Below are 11,048 nucleotides of genomic sequence, written 5' to 3' on the forward strand. Positions count from 1 at the left end.
TCCTTGTTGGGCGTGGTTGAGTCGGGCGTTGTAGCGGTCCTGGCTATCAGAGAGGTGGCGTGTATAGGGCCGCGTAAGCCAGGGCTGGAGGGGGTATGCCGCGTCCCCCACAAGGCAGAGGAGTACAGTGGTGGTATCCCCCAGAGGGATCTCCCTCTGGGGGATGTAGGGCCCCGCTTACAGTCGGTGGCATAGTCCCGAATTCCGGAAAACGCGGGTGTTGTGGGTAGAGCCAGGCCAGCCCACGTAGATGTCCTGGAAGCGGCCACGGCCTGAAGGACCACAGAGTGGTAGCCCTTCCGGTTGACGTAGCAGCCACCACTGTGGTCTGGGGCGCGGATGGGGATGTGGGTCCCATCAAGGGCTCCAAAGCAGTTGGGGAATCCCATGGCGGCAAATGTCTTGACGGCCACGTGCAGGTCCCCAGTTCGGATGACCCTCTTCAGCACCAGGGCATTGAGTGCATGCACCACCTGTGGGGAGGGAACATGAGTGCCTGTGAGGGTTTGCAGAGTGTGACCGCCTTCACCCAGGCCCCTCTCTCCCAGGCCCCTCTCCTCAGCCCCCCTCACCCAGGCCCCCCTCCGCAGCAGGGAGTTCAGCCCCAGGCATCCTTACCTCCATGAGGACAGCCCCGACTGTGACTTTTCCCACTCCAGACAGCTGTCCCATGGAGCAATAGCTGTCTGGAGCGGCCAGCTTCCAGACAGCCACTGCGACCCTCTTCTCGACGGGGAGGGTGCGCCGCATCCGGGTGTCGTGGTGCCTGAGTGCAGGGGTGAGCCACTGGCAGTGCTCCAGGAAGGTCTGCCGGCTCATGCGGAAGGTCCGCAGCCACTGCTCATCATTCCATTCCCCTGTAACCAGGTGCTCCCACCACTCGGTGTGGGAGGGGTAGCTCCAGAGTCGGCGGGGCACACGGCGCGGGAGGGTGAGGAGGGCCCGATGGTCGGGGGTGTCTCCTAGTGCTCCTGGGGAGGGCTTGCATTCCAGAAGCTGCTGGGCGGCTGCCTGGGCAGCATCTAGAAGGGCGCCTGCTCCGCGGGAAGTGACTTGCAGGGCTTCCAGCTCCTGCTGCACGTCCATGTCTGCGGGCTCGAGGTCTGCGAGGCTTGTATCACCAACGCAGGGCTGCTCGTGCGGTGCAGGCCGAGTGTGTCTGGGAGGGGCCCTTTAAGGGAGCGGCTTGCAGCTGCCCCGGAAGGGCTAGTGTGCTCTGTGACCCGGTCCGCGGGCTTTCCTGGCCCCTTCTTTCGAAAGAGGGGAATTGTGTGTGTGGACGCTCCGCGTTTCCTTCCGGGGCAGCTCTTTTCGGTGTTCTCCGGGGCTACTTCAACGTCGAACGTCGAAGTTGTCAGCCCTGGAGGACGTATAGACGATAACCGTCGAAGTAGCCTACTTCAACGTTGTGTCCCAGTAGAGATGTAGCCCAGGAAAAGGAGGCTGGCCAAGGGAGGGGCCTGTGACGGTGGGGCCAACTTCCGTTCCGCCCTCTGATCACGAATCTGAGCAGAGTTCCTCTGGGCATCGTGCACCAGGCTCCACTCCAGCCCCTGTTTTTCTTTTTAGTTGTCCCCCGAATTTATTTGGGGCCCATGTATTTTAGTGGATCCTTCCTCTTGAGGAGGACCTTTTAGTCATGGCTGGGCTCTGCCCGCACACTCCCTGGTCCCCGATAGGAGCACGGGGCTCGGTCAGCTCAGATGGGTGGCTCTGGAGGCTCAGGCGGGCAGGCAGGCAGCTGGCACGGGACTTGGCCAGCTGGGGCTGCACCAGGGTCCCACAAGGGGCCAAGAACAACTATTTGAGCTTATTTTTAATTTTAAATATTTTTATATCAAGTTTCTGTGTTCATTTCAAATTCCAAGTTGGATTTTTTTTAAAGCGGGGGGCTGGAAGGTGGGAAAGGACAACTGGGGGGACATGAGGGTTTCTCAAAACTCAAAAGGGGAGCGTGGGGCCAAAAAGTTTGGGAACCACCGTTTTAAGGGAAGGGTGTGAGAAAAGAGTGTTTATCCCTCTGTGTCCCCTTCATTGCTCTCCCTCCAGGTTTCAACTGGGAGAGGAAAAAGTGGTGATACAGTCTCAGGCCCTGCTAACAGGCCAAGCTCCGCCTGCGTGAGATGCTCCTGATAGCAGACTGTGCAGGTGTTCGGACCAGGCGCACGCATGCTCTGCTGGGTTCTTTGGGATTAGGTCCCTCCCAGGAGGTTCAGCCGCACCACATGACCACAGAACCATGGCAGCACAATAGCCACATGCCTGGAGCCCAGTCATGTGATTAGGTCAATGTCAGCTGCCATTTCAAAATAAGCTTTTTCTATTTTTTTTTTTTGGTCCAATGGGGCTGCAAGGAAAAGCTTGAAAACATCCATTGAATGCCAGGGATTTGGTGATGGCTGCCTGTGCTGTCACCCAGACTCCAGCAGCGGGCAATGCAGCATCCATAGCAGGAGAGGTAACCGGCTCTTGTTGGCCCTGATGTGCGCCCACCCATTCACCCTCCCTCACTTTAGTAGGGAAAAGGCTGGCTGGGCTCAATGGGATCGGTGGCATACGGCCGTTGACCCCCAAAGCTCAGATTGTGGTCGGTGAATGGGAAGAGTTCCCAAATCCCACCCCCCCTCACCAGGAAAATGAGAAGCCGCAACTAGTACATTACATAGATCGGTAATCCTTCCTCTCTCTTCTTGCTATTTATCAGCAGCGATGATATAGGATAAACCTAGACTTTTCTATAGCCATCACTTGGCATCATTTAGCTGAATAGGGCACCTCACACCTCCCCGAGCTACTGAGTCAGGGCCTCTGCAGAAGCGGGCAGCTGCTTATGTGTCTGTTTTTAATGCTCTTATGTTTCCAGGTTTTTTTTCCCGATAATATTGCATCATAGTTTTGTCCATGGCAACGTCTCCATTAGCATCAGAAGATCGGACACTCCTGATAATGGAAAAACTCACAGAAACGTTAAGAGGTCTGGATGGGACAACCCAGGCTCCCTGGCTGCTTGCTATTGTGGGGTGGGGGCTTCCCAGAATGGGTCCTACAAGTCGTCTTTTGTTCTATAATTGACAAAGCACATGGCTTTCTTTCCTTTTTTTTTTTATGCCAGGTCTGAAGTTTTCTCATAACTCTGAGGCAACCTGAAGATGTGGTTTCAGAGCTGTGTACAGAACGAGGTGTTTCCCCTTCTTGAAAATGTACCTTTTTAATGTGATTCACAATTGGAAAACATCTTGGCTGATGTAGTGCCTTCCTTAACCAGGGACAGGGGCTGCATTTACTTAACACCTAACTTCAGCACGCTAGCTCAAGCCATCTTCTCTCGTACTGTAGCTCGCGGAGCCTAGGTAACAAGTTGACCACCTAATATCATGATGAAAACATTGCCCCTCACTTGCATTCGGAATGCAGCTGAGTTTACGCTGGGCTTTCTGATATCTGGCATGTCCAGGACTGGACAGGTGCTGGATTGCCAAATTGCCTGGGACCACTGGATGTCCCCACCACGTGCTCCTGCCACTTCACCACCCCCACGCTCCTCCTGCTTTTTCACCACCACACATCTCCAGCTTCACCCCTGTAGCGCTCCCCAACTCCAGCTCCCGCACACCCCAGCTCAACTCCACCCCTGGCTCCTCTGCACCCTAACCCACCCCAATCTTAATCCTCCTTTCCCCCTCCCACAGCCCCTACCCAAGCCCCCTGACTCATGCAAACTTTGAGGGACCCAAGGGTTATGTCAAAGGCAACCCATGCATATCTTGGGAGACTACTGCATGCCACACCATCAAATTTTGTAGCATTAGCTCTTTAAATGGGACTATTTTTGCCAGAGGGCAGACCACCAGGATTTCTGGACCACCGGAGGCTGGATCAAGGGAACTTACTGAATTTAGCTCTATGGGTCCAATGTAAACTCAGACACTAATCCTAGTCAAGTCAGATGTTCATCTGTTCCCTCACAGGAGATGGGTAAGGAACTGGTAATGCTTATTTTTAGTTAAAGCTGGGGGAGAGAGAGAGGGGTCAGGTTAATAGTAGAGGTGCTATTAAGGGCAGGTTACGCATGCACCAGAAATTTTGAAAGGTTCATCGATCTCTGGGCTAGCCTCCTTTGGCTGGCACAGCTGTCATTTCGGGATGCCATGCTCCTAAAAGCGTCAGCGGTAGGGGTGCTTGAGCCTTGCTGCTTTCTTACACAGCCCCATTTCACTCCCTCCCCTGAGCACACTCCAGTCTTGTTCCTCCCACTTGCTGCAGGCCACTGAACACTGAGCTGAAGCAGGGAGAAAAGCTGCTCTCTTTCTTACTGCACAAAACCTAATGCCCCTGCCCTGCTTCCTTCCCTGTCGCTAGAGGCTCACGCCCCCCTAGCTCTCCCTCTCCCACACTTTGCTCACCTATACCAGGCTGGATACTGGAGCAGTAGGACATGAGCTGCAGGAAAGCGCTCCCACTAAGGTCAGAAATTAAGGGTTCAGGGAGTGGAAAAGGGCTCTGGGCTGAGGCACAGGGGTGTGGTATAGGGAGGAATAGAGGTGGGGGCTCAGGTAGGGGACTCCCAGCCCCACTAATTACACTTTCCTGAAGAGGCTGCAAGGACCCTGTGGCCCGTAAGCCTGAGTAGGCTGTATGCTGCCTGCCTCTCCACCCAGAAGCACTGGCCCTGGAGCTTCCCTTGGTTGCTCTTCCTGGCCCACGGGAGTTTTGGGGAATGGGCAAGTGTACAGAGGCCCCTGTGCCTAGGGCCACAGGCCTGCTGCTCCCTTCCAGGAGCCATTTAGAGCTAGGTAGAGCCTGTTGCAGCTGGGAGACCCCGCTCTACATTTCAATAGCTGACCATAAGTGTAATGGTCCCTTTTGGATCAAATGGTTGATGAAGTAGCAGCCAAGCACTGAGTTCAGTATACCCCCAGCACCCTTTGTCTGTGAGCACTGCAGCCCCCCTACAACTAGGGCACATGCACATCTAGCAGTAGAAGTAGCCTTTCCCCACATAGCGTATTTCAGCAAAATGCTTGTCTGTCTTTCTCCTCATTGCCTTCACTAGACATTCACACTGACCTTAGCCCTTAGGCTTCTGCAAATACCAGTTCATTTATCCATCTGAAGCAGGCACTGTTTAGGAGATTCCCCAAGTTCAATTTAGAATGGTCAAGGTTGGCACGTGTGGGTTCTCTTTTTTTTTTTTTTTTTTTTTTAAATTAAGAAAGCTCTAAATTAAAAGCCAGCCCCCCCTGCACTAACAGGGTTTAGGCACTAAGTCTACTACTACTACTACTACTACTACTACTACGTAGATTACTCATTGCTCCCCAAGAACTCTGCAGCAAAGCATCACTTTACCCACATGCGGACACTTGCAAATGGGACCACTCTCAATGGTGCCCTCATTCAAATGTGGAGATCCGTGCCCTTATGCTTACCTTCCACAGATGCACTACCCCTGCCCAGCCTGTCTCCTCTATAATCACTGCTGTATCATCAATAACTAAAGCTCTTATGGCATCTGGGCTATTCCATAAATTAGAAATAAACTAACCCCCATACTGGAGCATAAGATTTCCCACACCTTCTAATACCAGTGGAAAATTGAGTACTGTGATCCAAGAACCTGCACCCGTGTGTTAACATTGCCTGTCATCTTTACTGTTTACACATACAGCTGGGGTGGGGCTACCTATGCAGCTTTGATGTGGATGGCTTTAGGGCATCGCGACTCCAAAAAGCCCATGCCATGCTAGAGCTGCTTGTATTGCACATGCTGGCACTACTCTCCCTCTCCTCTCTACCCTGCCCCCAACTGGTTTTTAAAAAGCTATTCAGGAAATAGTGAGTGAGTGGCTCCCCACCCCCAGAGTGGAAGGCACAAAGGTAGTTTCTAGCAGAGCTGCACTGGTTGCCTCCAGCCCTTGCTCACTGAAAAGCTCTGAAGGCAGATCTCCTACGGCCTGATCTCCAAAGCTCAGGAATGATTTGTCCTAAGGAGCTAGTGGGTGCAGCTGAAGAATCCTTCTCCAACTAGCAAGATGCTAAGACTTGTTTGCGATATGTATGCAGAAGCTTGCCTCCACGTGTGTCATGCTTCTGGCTGATGGTTACCACTCAGAAACAAGGATTAGAGCGGGATGAGTTACAAGCACTGCTCTCTTCTGCAGACCCTGTGCTCGACGACTCAACAGGACACAAACACCAAGTTCAAATACAATGACATTTTATTGTGGACACTGTAGTATTATCTGAGCAAAGGAGCAGTCACAACACCTGGGCCCTGCTCAGGCAAAGCCATCTGAAGCCTCAGTCAGTCACATTCCTTCCCTCAGATTTAAACAGGTCAACTGAGAAACAAGCGGAGGGGCAGGTCAACAGCTGGCATACATTAATACCACTAGCACTTCTAAATGCTCCCATGCTGTACCTCCCTCAAGTTCCATCTAAACAGAGCCTCCTGGAGAAGAAGAAGAAGAAGTCTCTCGTGCATGTGAAGTCAGAGTTGGGTGGACAGCTGGGGGACAAAAAGAATTCTGCCTTCCTTCTTTGAAATTCAGTGTTCCCAGTTTTAGGTCATCAGTCAGCCTTAGATGCTGTTGCGACTTCTGCTTCTTTATCCTCATTTTCTTGGCTTGGTGGTTCCACGGAACCTGCAGACCCCTTACCTGAGGGGATGAAGGGACCCACAATCCAGGACAGAGGTGCGTTCTGCATCATGTAAGCCATCAGCTCATCCACATATTCCTGGGCCCTGCTCACCATCTCCCGGCTCTGGGTCAGGAGGCTGCTGGAGAGATCCTGGAAGGAACCAACGCTTGAGAAGGAGGCACGGAGCTCTTCCATGTTGCGATACACCTGCTGCACCTTATCTTGAAGGCTGGTGGGGAGGCCTTGAATGCTGGATACTAGCACCTGGCAGGCATCCTGCAGCTGCTGGAGAATGCTGCGGGACATGGCCAGAGTCTCAGACTCCATCTGGTGGAGAAACAAACCCAAGGTTTACGTTCACCACAGACACACAAAGATGGGACTTGCTGCTACCTCTTCTGGAGATTTCCTCATGCTGGAAGCTGTGCTGAAAAGGATAGCAGGGACAGAAACCAGGAGCTCTTTCATGGAAAGAGCGTTGGCTTTAGCCATTCTTTCCATAGAAAGGGAAGCTATTTGGCTTTTAGGACTCAGGAAGCCTGTATTACCATTGTTTGCAGCCTGTGACACTAAGACATAAGCTGCATGGAACAGAGTTCGATGAGAGAGCGCCTAGGGATCTCCTAATCAGTTACATGACTAAAGGTTGGAAGGCTATGCTGAGGTTAAGGGAGGGCAACACTTACAGCTACCCTACCAAGAAGGTAAGGGAAGCCCCTTGGACACAGCATTCACGACTGACCAATATGAGATGTATTCAAGGAACACTTATGTGCAACCCTGTTTTCCCCTCAAGGTAGGTGGTCACCAGGTATCTGTCGTCTGGTTGAGGAGCTCAGCAGCTACCTTGCAATTCCCAAAACACTTTTCAGCCTCCGAGCAGAAGGGCAGAGCTATGGACATACCCTTGTCTCTTCCAAGTCTGTGATCTCACTGCCTTTTGGCTGCTTTTGACTCCAGTTCAGCCACATCTCCTGGAACTTCTCCCGGGCATCTTGGAGCCTCACACCTTCTTTGATGTATTCAATCTAGAAAGGGATTGAATAAATCTCTCAGTTCCTCTAGCTCTACTGCTTGAGGACACAACTTCAACCTGCAGACATTTTATGTTCTATAAGTCTATCACGCCCTGGTCCGCACAGGATGAAGTGGAAGAGTTCCCTGGCCTGAAAGGCAGGGGAGTAGGGCAAAGGAGTCTAAGCCCCCAGCAACTCTATTTGCCCAGGCACTGGGCTAGAGTTTACTAGTAGACCGCCTCCTGAAGCGGAGCGAGTCCTTACCAGTCCGATGACCTGACGAAGCTGGGACAGAGCCTCATTGATGCTTTGGCTGGTATGCCTCATCTTGTCTAGGGAATAGCGGTAGGCGCGCTGGCGGAGTTTGGCCGACAGGGAACCCAAACGCACAAAGTAGCTGCGATGCTCTGGCGCTTGTGCTGAAGACGCTGGAGTCCCTTCCATGGATTCAGCAAGTTCAGCTGAAGGCAAGAAGAATCTGAGGGTAAGAGCTTGGGAAAGGACGACAAGCTATACTCAACTGCCCAATGCTACCCCAAATTCTTGGCGGAATAGCCCTTCAAAAAGCCACGAGACCAACCTCTGCCTTTAAGGCAGCTAATAACTGACCCCAAACAAAGAGGGCTAGGACTGTTTCTGCACACTTGAAATGGACTCCAAGAAGTAGTCCTAATTCATGCCCATAGTACCTTCGAGCACCACCCTTTCCCCCCCACTTGCTCACATCATTTTCAATGGGCATGTAGCCAGGAACTCCCTTGGCCAAGAACGTTACACATGAAAATGCTGCCCATCTGTCAGCCAGTGCAGGCTGAGAGGCTTCTCAGTCTTGTCCAGACAAGTTGGGACCAAAGGGAGTGTTACTTTGCTCTTTGAAACCATAGCCCTGTCCTTTGTGTTCTCACCCAGTTCCTCCTCCGTCATGGGAAGGTAGTGATCCAAGAGCTCTTCTGACTTCCCCAGCACTGCTTCCATTCCGCTCATGGCCAGTTGGCCCATTCTGGATTCTGCTACTGTGCTCATGCTGTCCGTCACTGCTGACTTGGTGGCCTTCAGCCCATCCTGCACAGCCTCCTTCGTCATGTCTACCACTCTGCTCATGGCCTCCTTGACATCTGTCAGTCTGGAGGAGACCGACTCCTGTGTGTCAGGCACAGCCTGGAGAGAAGGGTGAAGCAAGACATTACTGACCAGACATTCAGGGCAATAAACCACATTGGCCCAGGGAGTCCAGTCACTGGAGGATGTTTACCACTTGTCCATCTAGACATTAAGAACTCCCTACCTTGCTAGGGTGACCTTATTCCTCCCCCACACCCAGCCTTACGGAACACGGCCATTTTACAAGATGCCCTAATTGGAGTCTGAATGTGAGTGAACTGCCTCGAGTCCTGGCCCGAGGTCAGGAATTGTCCCTTGTTCAGCCCAAGAGGTCATCAACTCTTCAGTAGAAGATCTGCAGCTCGCTATCAGGCCTTAGACACCTGCCTCCACCTTCAGTGGCGTTCGTAAAATATTGCTCAACATGTCATTGTGGGGACAGACTTACCATCTCAGCAGTCTGCTGAGGAGTTGGTAGAGTCTCCTCCACCTTCTCTACTTCAGCAACAGCCTTAGTCCCTGTTGAGAGACAGCATATTTCCATCTGGTTTTTTGGGTTTTGCCACTGCATGAGGTAGAGCATCTGGCTCATCTCTAATGACACCCCTTGGTCTTCCAAGCATTCAGGCTGCCATAGAGTGAATGCAAGCGTCGGTGTACGGCAACTATGACACCATCTAGAGCCTCACTGGCCATGGGGAAGGAAGGGACAAGCCCCTCATTTACTTAATGCAAACACCTTGTGGGAGAGGGTCTCTCTCCTGCAGGTTAGGGTTTCCTTCCACTTACCCAGGCAAGATTGTTACCACTAGCAGCAAAATGTTCCTGCGCCCCCATGCTTACTGCACAATTCTTAACCCTATACTTCCCAGGCTCCTTCTTCATGCAAGAGGGTTTTTTGGGTTTGTATGCAGTAGAGCTGGACTACATGGAAGGATTTCACTCCATATAGTCTTACAGCTTGTAGGATTTTGACCTCATCTTAGTAGCCGCCTAGTACCTTTTGAAGGGCATTCACAAAGCCTCAACTGCAACAGTCGGTTAATTGTTTCCTTCATGCGTATGACATAGCTGGTCACATCAGGCAATAGCTCAACAAGCAGCTCAGAGCCATTTTTAAACTGTTGGCAGTTTTGTTGGCCCACAGGTACTAAGTAGAGGAGGCTGAAACAGCCTGACTGAAAGAGGTTAGAGCATCCCTTGTTGTACAGGGATCTGCTCATTTTTCAGTTGGATCTCCTGCAAAGATTATTGCTCTTGAAAGAAAGTTAGCTGAGCCCGAATCTTTACTTCCTGGCCACAATGAAGGCAACTGCAGGTTCAGCAACAGTCAGTGTCAACAAACCCCTTCCTTATCCTCTAGGTGGATATTTACATCCCTGGGCTTCTGTACCTTTCTACACTACCATCATGCCCACCTCTAATATTGCAGGCCTACATTTCTTAAGCACCTATGGTCAAGTTGTCACACACACACACACACACACAGCTCTGCAGAGACTTCACTCACCCTGAGGTTCAAATACAGGGGGAACTGACTCGGGGCTGCCGACTGCAACGTTGCTTATGGATGTCGCTCCCTTCTCTGCCAGGTCACACAGAGACTTGACGTAGGGATGGCTCTCCTTGGTGGAGGCATAGGCAGTTGCAGCCAAGTCACAGGCAGCATTCACTAGCGGTAGACTGGTCACCCTCTTCAAGACAGTCTAGGGAGGCAAGGAGGAAAATGAGCAAGTCAGAAGCAAGGCTGTAGCTTGGAGCCACTCATTACTTTTCAACTGTTATCCCCGAGTCCAAAGGATTCTCTAATGGTGCAAGAGGCTACAGAGCTAGCACACCTAACAGCTACGTCTCACTTGAGAGAAATGAGCCCGATCAGAAAGGTCACTGGACAGGGAGGGGAGAAGTGGTTTTAAATAGGGTAAGCCAGACATCTTTTGTCTTTGTCAACTGAACCAGTGATGCCTAAGAGGCAATACCTACCTGCTGTTCCTCCTCCCCATGCTCCAGGGATGCCATCTTTGTATCCTTGCCATTGGAATCCATAGTGGAATTAGATATGCCTGAAGAGAGAGAAGCTTACTTTGCAAGTTGTAACCCTTCCTAAGGGAGATACAGCCCTTCAAAGGGAAGAAGATGGTTCTACTCCAGAGAATGGCCAATTGGTAGCCCCAGCAGCTTAACAAGTGGCTAGTATCTAGCCCTTACTCTGTAAAAAGCAGTGGAGCCAAAAATTTTACTATATAGATAAGAAAGTGCTCCTCCTTTCTGTCACATAAGAGTCACCAG

At 51.6% G+C, this 11,048-nt stretch overlaps 1 protein-coding gene across 1 annotated transcript; it reads right to left on the reverse strand.

Annotated features, from left to right (window-relative positions):
* Positions 1–6,570: 6,570 nt before the first annotated feature.
* On the reverse strand, positions 6,571–10,805 carry LOC142007189 (perilipin-3-like). The gene is made up of 8 exons (XM_074983749.1): positions 10,743–10,805; positions 10,270–10,465; positions 10,135–10,146; positions 9,208–9,278; positions 8,564–8,816; positions 7,923–8,119; positions 7,548–7,670; positions 6,571–6,969 (listed from the first exon to the last, which is right to left on the reverse strand). Exons 1-8 carry the CDS (start codon positions 10,803–10,805, stop codon positions 6,571–6,573), a joined length of 1,314 nt encoding a protein of 437 aa, XP_074839850.1.
* Positions 10,806–11,048: the final 243 nt, after the last annotated feature.

This window comes from Carettochelys insculpta, chromosome 1 (genome assembly GCF_033958435.1).
Source record: "Carettochelys insculpta isolate YL-2023 chromosome 1, ASM3395843v1, whole genome shotgun sequence".
NCBI lineage: Eukaryota > Metazoa > Chordata > Testudines > Carettochelyidae > Carettochelys > Carettochelys insculpta.